Here is a 22,063-nt window from a genome sequence, read left to right on the forward strand (position 1 = left end):
AGACTTTTAGGTAATCTACGCCAAAGGTTACATTGTTGTCAGTGCCAGCCTTTAGAAGCAGGGAAAGCAAAGTTCAACAGAAGTATCAGCGACTTCTAATCAGGTCCCTTCCTTGCCCCGCCCCCTAGATTTAAACCTTCTCTAGAGCTTTCAGTGGTTTCAACACTGAGACCTTTAAAAATTGCGGCTACATAAACTTGAAAGGTCCCCAGGCGCAGGCGGGCAAACGGCCTTTGGGGTTGAGAGCTTCAGCCAGCACGGAAAAGAAAGAGCTCAGAAAGCGCAACCGGTGGGCGGGGGTTACTCCGCGAGAGAAAAATCAGGCGATTTAGGGGAGGGGTTTGGCGAGGTCGGCCTTTGTGCTTTCAGCTACCCAGAGCCAAAAGCGGAGGAAATTAACCAGAGGGGGCGTGGCCTCTGAGATGTCCCGCCAGCCCCGTGCAGTGAAATTCCCACAGCTCCCGAGCGACCCGCTCCTGGGACCGGTTCGCGGTCTTTCTCCTGCTCGGATTCACAGCACCTACTCGGGAGTGGTCTGTAAGCAGAGGGTAAGCAGAAAGAGAGTGGCGGCAGGAAGGGGGCCGGGGTGGCAGGTGCAGGCTCGGGGGATCTCTGCCGACCTGAAACTTGTTTGCACAGAGTAACCGCTAACAGTTTGCTTCTCAATCCATTACTTTTAAAAGGGAGTTTCATTCCTTTACCCCCCAGCCCCGTAGATAAACTGTCAAACTCCAGGAATACAACTTGAGAGAATAAGTCTTTTTGTGTTTAAGTGATGATTTACCCACTTTGAATTCTCAAGCCAAGGGAGCATCCACTTGGAAAGGGCGCCCGTTGAGCTTTGGGGGAGTAAAACGTGAGCTCAAGTAACAGTAATTGAGGAATGGCTGCAGTTTAAGCAACTTCTGTTCATCCTAAGGGTGTAAAATCCTGCAGAACCTCTGAGATCCAGGACAAACTGGACTTTGCATCTCCTGAAAGATAGAACTTGCCTCTCTTGGTTCACTTTGACAGGCCAGAGAAACATCAGCAAGGTAAAAATAATAGAAATAATGAACAAAGTGCAGCAGGATCTGAATCAGATCCTGTTAGATGACAGGAAAGCTAAGGATCACACCCCCTGGGAGGGTTCTGGAGAGGAGGGCGCCCAGACTGCAGGTGGAAGCGTGTGGAAGGAGTAGAGGAGAGAGGAGCGAGGAACCCTTCCCTGGGAGTTAAGGCCTCATCTGTGACTGCCATCGCTGGACTTGGGCGTTGGGGGTCAGGGTGCCTGCAGATTCTCTCTCTCTGCTGCATTCTTTGAAATAGTCACAAGATCTTTTGGTAGTCCCGACACCACTTTTTATTTTCTCCTTTTCCCTCTGCTGTTTACTCTCTAAGAAAGTGCCAAGTGGGCTGTCATCAAACATGGTTGAATAGCTTTTGGAAACTTGTTCAGGCCCCCAGCTAACAGGCTTTAAACCAGGCCAGCCCAGTGTTCTCAGAGCCCTACCCTGCTGTGAATACCGAAGTAGACACACCTTTTGTATTCCCTGGGAATTAGGCTGGTATTGAGTTTTGCTGTCTTCTGAGGTTTCCAAAGTAAGAAGCCTCTGTGTGTGTGTGGTTGACCATCTTTGGCCATCTTGAAAAATAGCAAATCGGTCCAAATTTGAATATTACTTTCTGTGGCAAGGGCGGTTTTTCTGAGGGTTTGTTTGAGAGTGGAGTTTCTTAAATGCTGAGACTGGAAAAGGAGGTCAGCATAGTTTCCTGAGCATAGTCCCCTTCCCCCCACAACCAGCAGCATCTCCCCCACCCCCACCCCAACACCTGGCCCCTGAAGCATAGGGGGCCGTGTCCACAGTCACTCAGTCTATTCAGTAAATTCTAGAACTCACAAACAGCAAGGAGACCACTGAATTGTCTTTTCTCTTTATCTCATGGGCAGTGTTCTGTTGCTTTAAGAAGGTCTGAAATTGCAGAGTCATGACCATGGGAATGTGTGCTCACATTTTCTATGTGTTGCACAATATTGATGGAGAAAGGCCGCCATAAATAAGTAACTTTGCTCTTTTTGGCCAAGAGCCTATAAAGAGAAGAGGACTATTTCTCAGTTAATAAATGGTTTCTATCACTAAACTGTGATAGACAATAAGGGGGTGGGGGTGGGATTCTTGGGGGAGGGTGAGGGGGATAAGACAGGAAAGGGATTTGACGCAAAGAATTCCCCAGAAGACCAGGGTAGTCCAGAATTCTTTGCCTTGATGGTGGATAGCCTACAGCTTCAATATCAGAGAAAACTGGGTTCCGGTCTTGGGCCCTCCACTGTGAATTTGGGTCAGATTACTAATTCTGCCTCTCTGGGTCTCAGTTTCATTATATGTTCAAGGTAGTGACAAATATCATTTGCTCTACTTGAATTTCTCCAAGCTCTCAGAGATAATGCTATGGCCTTTGAAAACTCTGAAATTGTATCCTCAGTGCCAGAACAGTGCCAAGGTAAGAGCTTATTTATTCACCAAATACTTACCTAGCACTTACCAGGTCCCACTGCCTTTCTTTTTTTTTATTTTAAACTTTTTATTTTGTACTGGGGCATAGCCAATTAACAATGCCGCGACAGTTCTAGGCGAACAGAGAAGGGGACCCAGCCACTCATAAGCATGCATCCACTCTTTCCCAGACTCCCCACTTTATGCTTTATTCACTTAATGCTCCCAAGAGTTTTGTGAGGTAGGAGGTTTTATTAACCTCATGTTTCAGGGAAGATTAGTTAATGACAGCTGGTAAATGACAGAATTGGATCCACTACGTCTAGTTCTGGAGTCTGTCTTTGTCCTTTGTAAAAGCACCCCCTCCACATTAGGTGATTGAGTCCCCCTCTCTGGTGAGATAGGTAGATATATTCTCTATTATGCCAACCAGTGTTGGACAATGAAAGGGACAACACACTGTCCAAATAGAACTCATCACTGGAATAATTCCTATAACTCATCACCAAGTTTCATGTTTTGCTCTGCTTACTTTTCTGAGATAATTTCTACTGCATTCCTTGACTACTCAAATCACTGAACACTTTAACCTCTGAATTATTATTACTGCTGTACTGCTTTCCTCTCTCGATGATCTTTCCTGAACCAAGCTTCTAGTAACTTCTTTTTGGAATGCAGTGCAAGGACATGATGCAAGTTCAAGGCAGCTTATCGACAAATAAACCTTGGAAAAAAAAAAACCTGTAGATTAGCGGCGCCTAATTTCATGCTGTAAATGACTCCTATTTCTTAATGTCTTACCTTTAGCTCTGCTTACCACACCCTCAGATGTGCTGGGAGTGGACCACGTCTATCCTGAGAGGCGATCTGTGGGCCCACAGAATGCTGTATCAGGAGCTCAGTATTGGCCATTTCCCAAAACCACAGACTGGAAGAGCTAAGCCACATTCTTGGTGATTAAGAAATTCTCTCTGTGAAGTACACTTTGTGTGTTGTTCACATTTAGAGGAAAAAAAAAAAAAATCCTGCCGTTGACCTTTGTCCCCAACTGCTCAAGATTTTGTGTTCTTTTCCCAGCAACAGTCTGAAAGTCTTCTACTTTTTCTCTACTCTTCCAATACCCATGTTCACTGAGAGAAAACCATCCTCTCAACTTTTCTTTCTTTCTGGTAAATGCATTTCATTCTGAGAACATTGGTGAAGACCTAGAGAAACCTGTTGACTTTTAAAACTAGGGTTGGGTAGTAGCACCTCCTACTTGATAAATTTTCTTAAGTTGTTTTCTTTTTTTTAAAATTAACCTCCCTGCTGTGTTTCTTCAGATCTTTGTCCAGAGGCATAGGGCTTAGGGACTTAGTAATTAAGCTAATTACTCTAAATTCAATGATGGAGAAGAATGCAGTTTATTTGTGACTAGAACAATAGTAGATACATTAAATGTTGCAAAAAGCAAGGGGTGGAGGCTTCCTGGCAGTCTAGCCCGTTGAGACCTTCCCATGTAGGCAGGTGTGGGTTTGATCCCTGTTGGGGTTGGGACACTAGGATCTCACATGCCTTGGTGGCCAAAAAAAAAAACCTCATAAAACAGAACCGGTGTTTTAACAATTGGTTTTTTGCACAGCAACAGTTGGGGGAAAAAAATCCACATAAAAAAAAAATCTTTAAAAATGTTACTAAAAGTATAATATTATTTTGCCCTGAGAAATGTGGACTGAAAAAAACATCATGTGAGAGCTATGAGTTCAGTTTTTGTTGAGGCTTACTGAGGACTGTAGCCTAGGAGACAGCCCCTCAGCTAGCTTCTCTAAAGCTGAGGAACTTCTCTAAAAAGGTAGATAGGGAAGTCAGTATATAAATGAATTTGGTAAAGGGGGTATGTGCAATCAAACCCAGATCTTGGTAGAAGGTTGCTGCTGGTTATGAGGAATAGGTTTTTCCATTAATGATTTTAGTGCTTTTCTAGGTATAAGAAGATGCAAGAAATTTGGCTCATAAAAATTTCTCCCGGAAAATGTCTAACTATCTGAAAGCCAGTTTATCCAGTTTTCCTAGAACACAGGGTGACTTCTTTCTGATTAACTCTGAACTCCTTTCAGGGCATGATAAAGATTCTCATAGAATCAGATGGCAAGTGACAGTCTTTAGCTGGCAGAATCTGTCATACTTGCTTTCAGGACTACTGACCTGTGGAAGTGGATTAATTTGCTACTGTGTGTGTGTGAGTGAGTGTTTAAACTAAATGCAGCTGATCCTTGAACATCATGGGGGTTGGGGGCCTATCCTATGGGTAGATGAGAATCCATGTATAACTTATAGTCACCTCCTCCTTATACACAGTTCCTCAGTATCCATGGCTCTGCATCTGCAGATTCAACCAACTACTGATTGTGTACCACTCTGGTATTTAGTGTGGAAAAAAATACAAATATAAGTACATCCACATGGTTCAGATCTGTGTTGTTCAAGGGTTAACCATACATTTCTATTTGCCTGAACCCAAGGAAGCTATTTTTAGCCTACCTTTCAAAATAGAGATTGCTTAGGAAGCTTTGGGTTTTTATTTCCAAAATGGGGCTAATACTTACCTTGTAGCATAATTGGAAGAAGGAAGATAACTGGTGGAATGGGTGCTGGCACTGGTGCAGGTGTAGGGTAGGTGCAGGGTAGGCAATCACTCAATGTTAGTTGAATCCGAATTAAGCAGTTTGCAGTCTCTTGAAGGAGACAGTGCAGTGTGGTTGGTATATGAGATGTGGGATCAGAGACTTGGGTTCCTGTCCCAGTGTGGCTGCTCAATATCTGTAATTTCCATTTATTTCATCTGTAGAATAGATATACTCATGAGGACTATAGTCTCATAGTTATAGAAATTATATAAGCTAATGCACATAAAGTATATGGTATAATATAGCCAATTCTTATAAAATTAAATATATATGTATTATATATATATAGACATATATATATAGACATGTCACATTCAACAGTAACATACAGACAACTGAATGACCAGTAGCAGAGTCTAGAAAGATATATAGGTTTATAGATTATTGGTAGATGGGTAGAATGATTAGAATAATTGCTCTAAATAGGTTGCATGCAGGGGTTGAGTTTTAAAGGCAGGAACAGATATGTCTACAAGAGACAACACTCCATGCTAAGGCAGTAAAATGGTGTTTAAGCTTGGGTATGAGAAAAGATGGGCTTCTCAGGCGGCACTAGTAGCAAAGAACCCACCTGCCAATGCAGGAGACATAAGAGACGTGGGTTTGATCCCTGGGTCGGGAAGATCCCCTGGAGAAGGGCACAACAACCCACTCCAGGATTCTTGCCTGGAGGATCCCATGAACAGTGGAGCCTGGCGGGCTATAGTCCATAGGGTTGCAGAGAGTTGGACATGACTGAAGCGACTTAGCATGCATGCATACATGCACTCTTGATAAAAGATGTGTGTTTATGTGGAAGAAAGAGAAGATGTAGGTAGTGGGGCTGATAATAGAACAGAGGAGGTTAAAAAGAATGTCAGATAGTGCCGAATTTCAGCTTTTCCCTAAATTCTTACCCACTTGGATTTGAGTGTCATCTGTGTACCTCTTCTTCCTCCTCCTGAGCACTTCTCCAGTTATTCTTCCAACTTTAGATTCAGGGAGTCACATTCCATTTACTCTTGACAGCTTTTCAATGGGAGTAAATATAGAATGTGAAGTGACCTGAAGAGTTTTGTAAAGCTAATCCTCCTCCCCTTGTCCCTTCTACAAAAGTATCATGAATACCTATTTCTCCCCTACGTTTGCAAGCTTTTTATTTATTTATTTACTTTTGCACACCTTTTATTTTATGTTTCCATTATCCTGTTTCACCCTCTTCACTTGTGTTGGTGTGAATGATGACCCTGGTCGTGGTGATAGTGATGATCATGATGAGGAGCTAATCAGTTTTATTGAGGGTTTTCATGGGCCTGGCATGTGCTAGGTATGTTCCACACATTATCTCACTTAAATCCTGACAGTAACCCACTAAGTTGGGAGATGCCGACTCATTAGAAAAGACCCTGATGCTTGGAAAGACTGCAGGTAGGAGGAAAATGGGGGCGACAGAGGATGAGATGGTTCAATAGCATCACCGATGCAGTGTACCTGAGTTTGAGTGAACTCCGGGAGATGGTGAAGGACAGGGAAGCCTGGCATGCTGCAGTCCATGGGGTTGCAGAGTTGGACATGACTAGGTAACTGAACAACTATTCCTATCTTACCAATGAAGAAATCCAGTTTCACAGAGACTAAATCTCTCAATCAAAGACAATAACCAAATGATGTGGCTGGAATTCAAACTCTGGAGTCTGAGATCTTGATTACCACTGAAATGACAAAAGGTCGTGAACTGGATTTATAAAGAAGGGCATGTATTAGAACTTAGGTATTTCTACTCAAACATTAATGGTACTACTATGTGCATAGTTTGATGTTTTGAAAGAGATCCATGGATTCTGGTTTGGGTCCAATTTGTGGCTCATCGTGATGCAAAATATGATTTTATTCTAACTTTAGCAAAATTTGCCTATGTATATTTGCTTGTGATAACCCCTATATTTTCATTTGCACACAGTGCTTGTTTGGTATGTTCAAGCTTAATGATATAGAACCAGAAAAAAACTAGGGATGGGGGTGAGATGAATTGGGAGATTCGGATTGACATATATACACTATTGATACCGTGTATAAAATAGATAACTAATGAATGAGAGCCTCCTCTATAGCACAGGGAACTCTGCTTTGTGCTTAGTTGTGACCTAAATGGGAAGGGAATCCAAAAAAGAGTGGCTATATTGCATAGGTATAGCTGATTCACTTTACTGTACACTAGAAATTAATATGACATTGTAAAGCGGCTATACGCTAATAAAAGCAAATGAAAACAAAGAAAACCATGGATAAGAGCAAAGACTATTACATGTATTTCTTGACTTATATAAAAAGAGTAACTTAAATAAATGATTAAAATGGGGAAAAAAGAACTAGAAAAAAAATGATACTATTCATTAGAAAAAAAAAAACAACTAAATGATTATTTCTTCTTCAAATAACCCAAAATATCTTTAAGAATAATATGGTTAATGCTGCAGTATCAGGACACCAAGTGCCCATCAAGTTATTTGGGGGTGTTTATGTCTGTTTTTTCCTATCTTGTCTAAAATCTTTTTAAGGTTCCAGACCAAAATAAAAAAAATGGTCAGCCTTTCGCAGCTAATGGAGAATGAAGTATTCATGGCCTTTGCCTCCTACACAACGATTGTGCTTTCAAAAATGATGTTTATGAGCACTGCAACTGCGTTCTATAGATTGACAAGAAAGGTAAGACATGGGAGGCAGTATTTTGTTTTAACAGTTGGGATTCTGAAAAGCAATTTTCTTTTTTGTAAAGCCCAATGGCATATTGTTTAAAACTGTAAATGAATATGCAGGCATTTCGTTCGAGTGGTTCTGATATATTTACAGAATAGGTAGTTTTTCCCAGAAATGAGTAAATTTTTTTTGTTTGTTTTTATTGTTCAGTTAGCATATGAGATTTCTGAAGTATCAGATTTTTCAAGGAAACTTTGTGATTTTGAAGTTAATTTTGCTAACTAGAGCTTAGAAAATAGTCACTTTCTAGACAGTATATTGGTGTTTTCAGCTGTATTACAGATCAGGGATATGCCTTAGGGCACAGAATTAAGTTCTTATTGTTATTAATAGAGTCTCTATGATTGGGACAAGACATTTGAATTTTGTGTGGTTATGATTTCTTAAGTGGATAGTATTTCGACCCAGCATTATAAGAATTTTTTTTTTTTTTAAAGTGGAGGCTTGGGGAAGGTGGTAGAAAGTTTTGAAACACATAACCCATATACAGGGGAAGAGCTTCCCTGATGGCTCAGTAGTAAAGAATCCGCCTGCAGTGCAGGAGATACAAGAGACATGGATTCAATCCCTGGCCTGGGAAGATCCCTAGAGGAGAAAATAGCAACCCACTCCAGTACTCCAGCCTACAGAATCCCATGGACAGAGGAACCTGGAAGGCTATATAGTCCATGGGGGTCACAAAAAGTCAGACACGACTGAGCGGCTGAGCACGCAACCTGTATGCAAGCAGGTTTTGTGATAACAGTGATGTGGGTAAAGCAAAGCTACAAAATTAGATGATTTTCACTGGTGTGACTCCTATGCCTATTCACCAACTTCTTTCTGGAAAACATCATTTCTGTCTCTTGGTCCCGGTCCTGAGTTTCAGTCCTCCAGAGCCTTACTTTTATTTAGAAGTCACAGTCCTCCCTAAGGTATTTCCTCATTACTGTCTTGAGGTATCATTCCTTCCCAATGATGTTTGCATTTTAATGGGGCACATATCCACACAGGTAAACCTCTAACAGGGCAAGGTGTTTGAGCCTCTGGCTATAAAGTGGCTGCTTCTAGCAGGTCTTGACTAGGTGGTAAAGAATCCATCTGCCAGTGCAGAAGACACAAGAAATGCGGATTTGATCCCTAAGTCAGGAAGATCCCCTGGAGCAGGAAATGGCAACCCACTCCAGTATTCTTGCCTGGGAAATCCCATGGACAGAGGAACCTGGTGGACTATGGTCCATGGGGTCTCCAAAGAGTCAGACACAGCTGAGAGACTAAACAACAAGCAACCACCAGATCCACACTGTCCTCTAGAAATACTGTGGCATCAAGGACAGCAGAAACGTTGCTTGTCTTAGAAGAAAAGGGGAAGGGAATTCAAATTTGTGAAGTGCCAGTGATCTACGCTAGGCACTGTGACACTGTGTGTGTCAGGTCATGGAAGCATTTTACATAATTGTTAGCATTATCCTGAGAGATGAGCGTTACTCTTCCCATTTTATGGATGAGGAAATCAAAATCAGAGCGGTTAAGTAGCTTTCCCAAAGTTACATACCAACCAAGGCTGAGGCTGGGATTCAAATTCAGATTGGTTTTAAACTCCTATTTCAAGCACTTTCCATTGTAATACATTATTTACTTACTCAAAATCTCTTTATTGAACATCCAGTATGTGCCATGCATTTATTTCAGAACCAGACAGACAGATCTGCCCTCAAGAGCTGATCGGTTCTCCTCAACATCTTTATCTGAAATAAATGCTCATGTCATATTAAGAAAAATGCTATATTATTTATGAAGTTTCTCAGCTTAAATTAAGGCTAATTTTATAGTTCATGTTTTTCTTTATTATAAATCATTAAATAGTGGAATATAAATATTTTTAAATGCATGTTTCAAGTTTCAGGGAATGGGGAAATCATTTCAAAGAGCATAATAATGAAAGGAAGGACTATGTGAAAATATGTCCTGGAACATGTGCCTGGTGTTTATAGGAATGCAATTCAGCTTCTTATATTTCACTGGATTGTTCAACCTAAAGTTTTAGTTAATTCAGAAGAAAAAGAGGCACACATATCCTAACGAAGTACAAAACTGTCCCCACTCTTTTATGCTGCTTGCCTGTTCTCTGGTATCTTTGGCAAATAAACTTATGACTTTCATATGAGTCAATCAGTTGGAAACAATGTTCTTAAGGAAAAGTGCATCAATATTACTATTAAAAAATGCCAGTTCACCATAATAATAGCTTTTTATTATTTTAATGAGGACTCAGAATTATGCTTTTTTCTGGTTTTGCTGCCTGTTTTCACTGTTTTTATATATTGGTTTTTATTTAATAAGTTCTTTTTATGCTTCTCTTTAAAATTTTTTTTACACTGTTCTTAAAAAGTCAGGTTTTTAGAAGAGATGTTTTCTCCTGTGTGTATGTGCTCAATTGTGTCCAACTCTTTGCTACCTTATGGACTGTAGCCTGTCAGACTCCTCTGTTGATGAGATTTCCCAGGCAAGAATACTGGAGTGGGTTGCCATTTCCTACTCTAGGGGATCTTCTGGACCCAGGGATCAAACCTGCATTTTCTGTGTCTCCTATGTCAGCAGGCAGATTCTTTACCACTAAGCTACCAGAGAATCTGCATGCTTTCTCCTACCCCTGGGTTTGATCTATAGCTCCCAATTTTTTTTTTTTTATAATGACCGACGTGGATGCCTGTATTTCTTCTGATAAAAGGTGAATATCAGGTAGAGTACCCCCCATGTTATTTGGTATTTGAAACAGGTTTTTTTTTTCCCCTCGGCATTTGGAATAGGTTTTTGCCAACCCTGAAGACTGCGCAGGCTTTGGCAAAGGAGAAAATGCCAAGAAGTATCTTCGGACAGATGACAGGGTGGAACGTGTTAGAAGGTAAACCAGTGTCTCCTGAAATGACTCATTTGATCACAAGATGTTGGTCTCAGAGTCAAGTGAGGCTGTTGGGGTCTTGAAGAAAAAGAAAAGTCAATCATTTTACCTACTCTGTATAATTATAGAAAATTAGCGATCTAGAAGTCTCCAACTATCACTGTGATTGCATGTATTTCCAATTTAGCTTTTCTGTGCACTTTGTTAGGGTTAATGACTTTGTTCTGTGTAGGGATTTATCAAAAGTAATGACAGGTAGGAGGTGAAACGAGGACGGTAGATTCTTGCAGTTTTTGTCCTCTTTCTCCAGAGGTGAGACTGTCAGCTTGGGTAAAAGTTTGAAGAACTAGGTATTTTTGCATAAAATAGAAAGTATGAACTTGGGAAATCTCTCCCTATCTTCTCTCTCTCTCCCTCCTTTGTAGATATTATATTTAATGTACAGAGAATTCAGTGAACAATGAAAAGCAATAAGCCAAGATACCATCTACCCAGCTTCCTAATGATACCATTAATAAACTTATTTTAAAAGCACATTGAATTCTAGTTCTGAAGGTATATTTCTTATTCCTTGCCATAAAGTGATGTAAATTACAAACTTTTTCTTTCATCTTTACTGAGACTTAATTGCCAAAATTATAAGTGTACCATTTGCAGTGTACCATGTCATTCATTTGATACACATATATGTGTCAGAGTCCTTCCATTGAATTAGTTGACATTAATTAATGAGTTTCATTAATTAACACATCCATCACCTCTCAGATTTCTTCTCTCCTCCCCTCTTTTTTGGTGAGAACATTTAAATTCTGCTCTCATAGCAACTTTCAGTTATATGTGCTATGTGCTCAGTTGCTCAGTAATGTCTGGACTCTAACCTGCCAGCCTCCTCTGTCCATGGAATTATCCAGCCAAGAATACTAGAGTGGGTTGCCATTTCCTACTCCATGGGATCTTCCCGACCCAGGTATTGCACTCCCATCTCTTACCTTTCCTGCATTGGCAGGCCGATTCTTTACCACCGTGAAACCTGGGAAGCCCCAGGTTTCAGTTATACAATTACACAATGCAGTGTTATCTGCTGTAGTCAGCGTGTTACCCTTTAGATCCTCAGACCCTGTTCATCTTATAACTGACAGTTAGTACTGTTTTATCAACCTCTCCACATTTCCCCCGACCCCTAGCCCCTGGCAACGACTACTTTCTCTTCTTATGAGTTCAGCCTTTTTTCCTTTCGGTAGATCTCATTTATAAATGATAACCATACAATATTTATCTTTCTCTGTCTTAGTTATTTCATTCACCATAATGTCCTCCAGGTTCATCCAAATGACAAGATTTCCTTTTTTTTTTTTTTTTAAGACCGAGTAATATTCTAATCTTTTGGGGATAATGGTAGGGAAGTTCTGTGCTACGCTGTGCTGTACTTAATTGCTCGGTTCTGTCCGAGCTCTGTGACCCCATGGACTGTAGCCCACGAGGCACCTCTGTCCACGGGGATTCTCCAGTCAAGGATACCGGAGTGGGCTGCCATGCCCTCCTCCAGGTATCTTCCCAACCCAGGGATCGAATGCAAGTCTCCCGCATTGCAGGCAGATTCTTTAACATCTGAGCCGCCAGGGAGGACCTTCCAAGCTGTTCTCCATAGTGGCTATACCAGTTTATATTCCTAGCAGCAATGTAGAAGCGTTCTCTTTTCTCCATATTCTGGTAAGTATTTGCTAACTCTTGTCTTTTTCACAGTAGCCATCCTAATAGGTGTAATGTGATAACTCATTTTTAGTTTTGATTTGCATTTCCCCAGCTGATTAGTGATGGTGAGTACCTTTTCATGTACTTCTTGGCCATTTGGATGTCTTCTTTGGAAAAATGACTATTTGGGTCTCCCTTTTTAAATTGGATTATTTTATTTGTTTATCTATTAATTTGGGGCTATGACATTGTGAGTTCCTTATATATTTTTAATATTAACTGCTTATCAGATATGGGCTTTGCAAATATTTTTTCCCATTCCATAACTTCTCTTTCAATTTTGTTGATGGCTTCTTTTGCTGAGCAGGAGCTTTTTGATTTGATGTAGTCCCACTTGTTTATTTTTGCTTTGTTTTTTTTTTTTTGCTTTTGGTGTCAAATCCAAAGATATCAGTGCCAAGACCAGTGTCAAAGAGCTTACAACCTTTATATTCCCTCTAGAAAATTTTATGGTTTCAGGTCTTATGTTCAAGTCTTTAATTCATTTTGAGTTGATTTTTGTGTATGATATAAGATAGGGTTCAGTTTCGTTTGCATGTGGAAATCTAGTTTTCCTGACACAATTTACTTCAGAGGCTGCCCTTTCCTACTGTGTATTCTTGGCTTCTGTGTAAAAAATTGAGTATACATGCATGAGTTTATTTCTGGGTTCTCTATTCTGTTCCATTGATCTGTGAGTCTGCTTTTATGCCAAAAAAAATACTGACTTGATTTCTATAGCTTTGTAATGTAGTTTGAAATCAGGAAGTATGAAGTCTCCAGCTTTGCTTTTATTGCTTAAGATTGCTTGGATATTCAGGGTCATTTGTGGTTTCACACAAATTTGGGGACTTTTTAAAAAAAATTCTCAAAAAATGCCATTGGGATTTTGAGAGGGAGTACATTAAATCTGTAGATTACTTTGGGTTGTGTGGACATTTTAACAGTGTTAACATTAATTTTTTCAGTCCATGAGCAGAGAATATCTTTCCATTTATTTATATTTCTTCTATTTCTTTCATCAGTATCTTATGGTTTTCAGTAAATAGATCTTTCCCCTCTTTGGTTAAATTTATTCCTAAGCATTTTATTCTTTTTGATGCTGTTTTAAAGTTCGTCTTCCCCAGGTGACTCAGTGAAAAGAATCCATTTGCCAGGCAGGAGACTTGGGTTCAATCCCTAGGTCTGGAAGATACCCTGGAGAAGGACATGGCAACCCACTCCAGTATTCTTCCCTTGGAGATCCCATGGCCAGAGGAGCCTGGGTGGGCTACAGTCCATGGGGACTCAAAGACTCAGTGACTCAACAGCAGCAGCAGTAAAGTTAGTCTATTTTATCCTTCCAAAAAATCAGCTGTTAGTTTCATTGATTCTTTTCTATTGTATTTTTAGTTTCTATTCCATTTGTGTCTATTCTGATCTCTGTTATTTCTTTCCTTTATTAATTTGGGCTTAGTTTGCTTTTCTTTTTTTAGTTTCTTGATACGTCAGGTTAGGTTGTTCATTTGAGACTTCAATCTTAAATGTGGGGGTTTATCACTATAAACTTCCTTCTTAGATTGCCTTTGCTGAGTCCCCGTGAGGTTGGTATGTTCTGTTTCTATCTTTATCTGTCTCAATATATTATTGATTTCTCTTGAGTTTTTTCTTTGACCTGTTTGTGAATTTTTCAGTTTTCTTTTTGTAATTGATTTCTAGTTTCACATTGTTGTGGTTGGAATAAATGCTTGATTTTGCACTTCTTAAATCTATTAAGACTTGCTTTTTGGCCTAAGATATGATCTATCTTGGAGAATGTTCCATGCGTGCCTGGGAAGAATGTGTATTCTGTTGCTGTTGGATGTAAAGTTCTATAAATGTCTTTTAGGTCCGTCTGAGCTAAATGATCTTTCTAGATGATCTATCCACTGTTGAAAATGAGATGTTGAAGTCCTCTATAATTATGGTATTGTTATTTCTCCTTCAGATCTGTTACTGTTTGCTTTGTATATTAACGTTTCCTATGTTGGGTGCATATATATTTACCAATGTTATGTCCTCTTAATGCCTTGATCCCCTTTATCATTATATAATGAGCTTTTTTGTCTCTTGTTCCAGTTTGTTTTGATATAAGTATAGGTTTTTCAGCTTTCTTTTGGCTTCCATTTGCATGGAATATCTTCTTCCACACCTTCACCTTGTGTCTATCTATGTCCTTAACTCTTCATAGGCCGCATATTGTTAGGTCTTGTCTTATTTTTATCTGTTCACTCATTCTTGTTTGATTGGAGAAGTTAGCCCATTTTGATTTAAAGTAATTTCTGATGCTTCCGTGGTGTCCCAGATGGTAAAGAATCTGCATGCAATGCAGCGGTCCTGAGTTTGATCCCTAGGTTGGGAAGATCCCCTGGAGAAGAGAATGGCTACCCACTCCAGTATTCTTGCCTGCGGAATTCCATGATCAGAGGGGCCTGGTGGACTGTAGTCCATGGGGTCACAAAGAGTCAGACATGATTGAGTGACTAACACTTTCACTTCACTTCAGGTACTTATTGCCATTTTGTTAATTTTTTTCTAGTTGTTTTGGAATTCCTTTGTTCCTTTCTCTTTCATTGTGACTTGGTGATTTTTCTCTAAGGGTAAGCTTTGATTGCTTTCCTTTTATCTTTTGTGTATCTACTATGAGTTTTTACTTGGTGGTTACCCTGAGTCTTATGTAAAACATCCTGTTTTATATTAATACTAGTCTATTTTAAGTTGATAACAACTTAGCTTTTAATGCATGCAAATGATTTATTGACTAAACAACAACAACAACAAATCTTAAGCCACATTTTCTAATTGATTTATTGAGAAAGTTGAGGAAAGAGCCAAGTTTATATCAAAATGAAGAATATGAAGATGTGCATAAATGCAGGTTTGAAGACTAAGTTAATCTTGAGACTGTATACCATAAGGGAATCTGCAGAAATCTTTGGAGGGGCTTCAGACTTTGGAGAAGGAGGTGGCAACCCACTCCAGTACTCTTGCCTGGAAAATTCCATGGATGGAGGAGCCTGGTAGGCTACAGTCCATGGGGTTGCAAAGAGTCAGACACAACTGAGCAACTTCACTTTCAGACTTTCCAGGGAATCAAAAGTGATAAGGCAAATATGATCTTGATTCTAAAGGGATTAGATGCTGCAGCTGATACCTGAATTAGAGAAGTAAATTTTTTTTCAGTCTCCATTTCATTATCTATTTATACTCACCAAATTGTAGAAGTGTAGTCAAATATATTCATGGTGTTTCCTATCTCAACTATTCATCACAAAACTAAATATCTACATGTTTAAGTATGGCTGTGAAAACTCCTCACTGCTTCTTTAATTTTATATAATTTTGCTTATCCTGTGAAATGTGTCTAGAATTATACCACAGTGTAGATGTGCATTAGAAAATACTAAATGAAGATGGTACATAACTTCAGTGTTTCACATGTTAGGAAAATGGGTTGGCAATAGAATCTCAATAGAAAAAACTTTTCAGTGGGGAGGTCAGTCAAGATGGTGACACAGGGGACTCCTGAACTTCTCTCTTTACACTTATATTGTTGTTTTTCAGGTTGTTCTGTGGCTAAGTTGTGTCTGACTCTTTGTGATTCCATGGACCACAGTATGCCCATGAAAGCTTAGCAAAAGAAATTTTATTTGGGGATTTTAGATGCCTTCCACTCCCCCTTCTCAGCCCCTACTTCGGTCTCTCCTTGCCCATGGGATGATATTTCTAGAGGAGAAAGCCATTACCTAAGCTAACCTTCTCATCAGATTGTGAACAACAAATAATTTAGTAAGAACAATTGCCCTTAGTAGTGAAAGGAGTGTCCTTGAGGAGGTGCAGGGACTGTGTACAGCGCCCCCTGGTGGTCAGACACTGGCTTTTCAATGTGGCAAGAAAGAATCTCCAGGAAAGAGAAGCTTCTAGTTTCCAGGTGTATTTTTTGAGATCAGATCAGTTCTGTTAACAAAGTGATTTACTAAATCACTTTTGGAGATACTTTTCAGAATAAGAGTTTCCACAATCTCCCCTCTCCATTTTTAACCTAGAATTTTTCTTTTTCATTACTTCTATTTGTAATGATCAAATTGTTTCTATTAGCATGTTTTGGTGACAGGGACTGAATTTGGCTACAAAGGACGTGAAAGTTATGCTTTTAGGCATGCAATATTGAGAAAATATACACTACACATATGGGACCCTTAATTAAAAATATAAAGTAATATGCGTTGAAATGTCAAGATAAGTAGCCTAAAGTAAGTTATTTATTTTCTGGGCACAGGGAAATCAGTGATGATTAGAAAGCCTTTTACATTATGCATTTATTTAATCCTATCCCATATTGTTCTAGAAAGAATTCAAGGCTATATACATTCCCCGTGAGCATGCACATGCGCACACTCAGTTACTCAGTCATGTCCAACTCTTTGCAACCCCATGGACTGCAGCCCGTCAGGGTCCTCTGTCCATGGGTTTTTCCACGCAAGAATACTGGAGTGAGTTGCCATTTTCTCCTCCTGGGGATCTTCCTGACCGAGGGATCAAACCTACGTCTTTTGCATCTCCTGCATTGACAGGCGAATTCTTTACCACTGAGCTACCTGGAAAGTCCCATGTACATTCCTTACAACAAGATAAAGTTGTAAGGTAACCAGGGCAGCTGAAGAAATAAGGTGAAACATTTAAAAGAGAAAAAAAGGGTTTTAGTACTTAGGAAGAGATGTTTAGAATAAGCTACCTTCAACGGTAGAGAATACCTCTTTATTGAGACTCTTCAGTGGGGTCCAGTTGATACACACTGGGAATTCTTCAAAGAAGTGGAGGATGGGATAAAACTTAAAGCTAGATGATTCCTTTCTGGCCCCAATACATGAATGAAGCATTTATTGAGAGATTACTGTGTGTCTCACTGTCAGTTCTTTTATTGGGATACTGTAAAATGGCTTTAAGACTGACTTCCTGCCCTTGAGGGGTTTATAACTTTTCCGCGGAAAAGCAGACTCACGTGCATGTAGTACTTAAAGAATGATATAAAGCTATCTCCCATTAGATGTTAAGTAGTAGGATAACAGTGTAACTTCCTAGGGTCTTTGGGGATATTTCATAAGGGAGGAAGTTGAAGACTGTTAGGATTTGGAAGGAAAAAAGGAGATGTGAAATCATGGCAGTTTGGAAAAATTTCCTTGCAGGAACTTGAACACACTGCTACATGCTGAGCATGAAGAGCTTTGGGTAAGAGAAAGGAGTCAGCTAGTCTGGTGTGAAGCTCCTTTTGTGGTTGGCCACCCCCTGACCGTTTTCAGTGATGTATAACAACTCTGGTTTAGGTCCGGTCGATGCTGAGATCCGAGTGGTTCTGAAGCATCTTGAGCACAGAGCAGGGCTGGAGTTAAGGTCAGTCCAGAACAAGCTTGCACCAAGGGGCATCTGCCCAAAAGAGGAAGGACATGGGAACATGGGATGATGGAGAGGAAGTAATAGACCCTGGTAGAGAGTGGTCATACATAAAGACGGATGTCCATCTGCTACTAGATTTCGGTAGCCATCTAGGAATGACACAGAAATGAAGGAAGCTGCTCCTTTAGGATGCATTCTGTTGTTTGAGTAGAGAAAGGGTTACAGTGGGAAGGTGATACTGAACTAAGCAGATGCTCACTGGGAGAGGGTGTGCCTACACTGGGGTCTAAAAAGAAGTGATCGACAGGTACACTCTGTTATATTTAGAAGGGATAACCAACAAGGACCTGCTATAGAGCACAGGGAACTCTGCTGAATATTCTGTGGCAGCCTGGATGGGAGGGGAGTTTGGGGGAGAATGAATACATGTGTATGTATGGCTGAGTCCCTTTGCTGTCGGCCTGAAACTATCACAACATTGTTAATTGGCTATACTCCGATATAAAACAAAAAGTTAAAAAATAAAACTAAAAAAAGGAGAGCATATAAGAAGGCATAAATTAACACAGTGTGAGGCTCTGTTGAAAACTGGCCTTACTAGAACAGTGAGGAATACTGTGAGACCATTTTGAGGGTTGAGGGCAAGGAAAAAGAACTGAATGAAAGAGATAAATAGAGGGAAGCCAGAAAAAATGGAGAGGCCAGTGAGTTCCAAGGAACCCCTGCCCTTGAATTTCCTCCCCCAACCCCCACCACTGGAGCTCTTTACCCCTAATTTTCCTTGACTTTCTCCTCTGTTTTCACACTGTATTCTATTTGTCAATTGTTTAATATAGACTTGGGGCTTCCCAGGTAATGCAGTGGTAAAGAATCTGCCTGCCAGTGCGGGAGACAAAAGACACAGGTTCGATCCTTGGGTCAGGAAGATCCCTTGGAGGAGGAAATGGCAACCCACTCCAGTATTCTTGCCTGGAGAATCCCATGGACAGAGGATCCATGGGCAGGCTGCAGTCCATGGGGTCACAGAGTTGGACACAGCTGAGCGACTGAGCACAAACATATTTCTACGTGGTCTCATCATTCTAGGTTCTTTGTCAACTTTAAAAATGTCTGTCCTTTTAGAATATGGTAAAGGAGGAAGTAACACGGCCTAGATAGGAGGTGAAGAAATATCTGTGGTCCAGCAGGAGAATTCAAAGGATCCAAACAAATACCCTTGATGTAATTGGTGATGTGAGCTCATCTTTACTAGAAAATAGTGTTTCTGTCCTTTCTTGCCCACCTCGCTTTCAGTAACCCTTGGTTTGTTCCATGAAACAGAGGGAACAAGAACACTCATACCCTTTCTGTCTCGGCTTTATTTAGGAACAAGTGGTTGTTTATTTAAATCTTTCAAAATTGTTATTTATCCAAGTTACTCTTACCTTCTGCATACCTTTATTTTTTGTTATTCTGTTTGTCAGGAGACCTTAGAGATAATCTACAGAAAACAGGAGAAAGGAAAGGAGGTGATAATGGTGATCTTTGAGCAAAGATTATTTAGTAATTACACTTTTTTTTGACTAAAAGAAAAAAGTGAAAGTGAAAGTCGCTCAGTTGGGTCCGACTCTTTGCAACCCCATGGACTGCATAATCTATGGAATTCTCCAGGCCAGAATACTGGAGTGGGTAGCCTTTCCCTTCTCCAGGGAATCTTCCCAACCCAGGGATCGAACCCAGGTCTTTATCTTTCATTTTGAAATATGTATCAAAAGCTTACAAGTTCTATCAAAATCTCAATTTATAGTCTAGATTATTAAGCAGTTTTTAACTGTGGAAAATGGAACAGGGTTACCAGATTTGAGAATTAAGCACTTTATAAATATATTTATAAAAATAAAAATATATATTTTTTATAAATATACACTTTATATTTTAAAAAAATCTCGCCAGTAATTGACGTGCCTTGTGTTCACGATCTTAGCTGGAGGTGCCATGAATTGGAGAAAAAGTTGTGTCTAAACCATGCTTTCTGTTTTCTTCTAGCTGTGGTATAAAATTCATATCTAGGCTGCATAACTTTCCCTTTATTATTGTCTATCATGTTTGTGTATATTTTGCCCCATCACTACTAACTAATTCCTTTTGTAATTTTAGGATAGGTTGGCTGACATTTTTCCCATGTTTGAAAGACTAGTTATATATTCTGTTATCTGTATGTGGAGAAAGTGAAATTCTTGATATTAAGATTGGTAAATTGATTTCTGGTAACCTAGTGGCTTGGGTGAATGGGCAAGGGTGGTATCAGTGACCATTTTGCGTCCTATCACAAGTGAGGGGGCTCTTAAGAAAGATACTAACCCAAGGGATTTTCTTCTTTTGGGAAGAAGAATTTTTATAAGAGGAATCTTGAATTGCTGTTGTACAGATTTCAGAAGAAAAAATATTTTATATGTATAAAAATGATGGGAGTTTTATTATGTAGATGCACTTTTGATATTCTTGAAAGTGCAAAAATCCTTCTTTCTTATATGTTGAGATACACTGAAAATAGAAGAAACAAAATAATGAGTCATTCTAAATAACAGCCAAGTGGATAGGGAAGCAAGGGAATTTGAGAGAAATAAAATGAATCTTACTTTGCATGTTTAAGATCCATTAACACTTCTATTTAGTTTCAGAAGAGAGGGAAAAGTGAATGTATTTCTGCTGATTTTGAAATTAGGGTTTTACAAGTCATCTTTTTTTCCACAGAGCCCACTTGAATGACCTTGAAAACATTGTGCCATTTCTTGGTATTGGCCTTCTGTATTCCTTGAGTGGTCCAGACCTGTCTACAGCCATCCTGCACTTCAGACTCTTTGTCGGAGCACGAATCTACCACACGATTGCGTATTTGACACCCCTTCCCCAGCCAAATCGCGCTTTGGCTTTTTTCATTGGCTATGGAGTTACATTTTCAATGGCTTACAGACTGCTGAAGAGTAATCTGTACCTGTAAAGAGAATCATACAACTCATCATCCAATGATTTTCTAAAAATTCTGTACTTCCAATTTGTAATGAATCCTTTTATGATTTTAAGTGGGAGGGGAGCAGAGAAATTAAGTTAGAGAAAACCTAGTCTGCATATTAATACCACTGATATTCTTTATTCTTGTTTTGTATTTACACAGGACATTTAACATAATTTTTAATTCCTTTGTCTTATTCATGAAGTACTTTGTCATAAATTTTTATTATAATTTGTAACATTTGTTCAACATTTCATATTTTAAATCTTTAAAAAGAGTAAGTACATGTATATTAAACCTGTATTTCAAAACTGATGAAATGGGCATATGAAATAAAGAATTCAAAGGATGATTTCATTTAGTTTTATCTTTCCCAAAATATTTTCAAAAGTTTCAAGCTACAGAAAAGTAGTACCATGAACTTTTATATATGTTTCACCTAGATTTACCAATGGTTAACATTTCCCCATGTTTGCTTTAGCTCCATCACTCAATGTTTTTTCTGAACAATTCGAAAGTTGTTCAATTGCTACATCGTGCCTGACTCTTTGGCCCCGTGGCCTGCAGCACACCAGGCTTCCCTGTCCTTCACTATCTCTCGGTGTTTGCTCAAACTCGTGTCCATTGAGTTAGTGATGCCATCCATCCATTTTGAAAGTGAGCCATAGGTATCATGCCCGCAAGACACTTCACTGTAAATACTTCGACATGTATCTCCTATGTACAAAACAGTCTCCAAATAACCTTCTCATTATCACACCAAAGAAATTTAACTAAGGTGGTATAGATGAACCTATTTGCAGGGAAGGGATAGAGATCTCATTTGGTGCTCTGTGATGACCTAGATGGATGGGATGGGGGCTGGGAGGGAGGTCGAAGGGGGTGGGAATATTTATGTATATATGTAGCTGATTCACTTCTTTGAATAGCAGAAACTAATGAGACGCTTTAAAGCAATTATACTCCAATTTAAAAAAGAAATATAACTCTAATACACTAGCATTATTTAACATATATGGTGAGTAGTGAAAGTTGCTCAGTCGTGTCCACTCTGCGACCCCACGGACTATACAGTCCATGAAATTCTCTAGGCAAGAATACTATAGTGGGTAGCGGTTCCCTTCTCCAGGGGATCTTCCCAACCCAGGGATCGAACCCAGGTGTCCCGCAT

The 22,063-nt window shown here is 39.6% G+C and overlaps 1 protein-coding gene across 1 annotated transcript; it reads left to right on the forward strand.

The window, feature by feature from the left end:
- Window positions 1–392: 392 nt before the first annotated feature.
- On the forward strand, window positions 393–21,244 carry MGST1 (microsomal glutathione S-transferase 1). Its single transcript, XM_043881591.1, has 4 exons — window positions 393–548; window positions 7,678–7,825; window positions 10,666–10,760; window positions 20,634–21,244. The coding sequence occupies exons 2-4, from the start codon at window positions 7,700–7,702 to the stop codon at window positions 20,878–20,880; spliced, it is 468 nt and encodes a 155-aa protein (XP_043737526.1). The 5' UTR covers window positions 393–548; window positions 7,678–7,699; the 3' UTR covers window positions 20,881–21,244.
- Window positions 21,245–22,063: the final 819 nt, after the last annotated feature.

Source organism: Cervus elaphus, chromosome 22, assembly GCF_910594005.1.
Source record: "Cervus elaphus chromosome 22, mCerEla1.1, whole genome shotgun sequence".
In the NCBI taxonomy this organism is placed as follows: domain Eukaryota; kingdom Metazoa; phylum Chordata; class Mammalia; order Artiodactyla; family Cervidae; genus Cervus; species Cervus elaphus.

Excerpts from the sequence above, each read along its gene's own strand:
- MGST1 (XM_043881591.1), top strand. The coding sequence starts at position 7,700 with ATGGTCAGCCTTTCGCAGCTAATGGAGAATGAAGTATTCATGGCCTTT. Across the intron at positions 7,826-10,665 it reads TCTATAGATTGACAAGAAAG|GTTTTTGCCAACCCTGAAGA; the intron begins GTAAGACATGGG and ends CATTTGGAATAG. Across the intron at positions 10,761-20,633 it reads AGGGTGGAACGTGTTAGAAG|AGCCCACTTGAATGACCTTG; the intron begins GTAAACCAGTGT and ends TTTTTTCCACAG.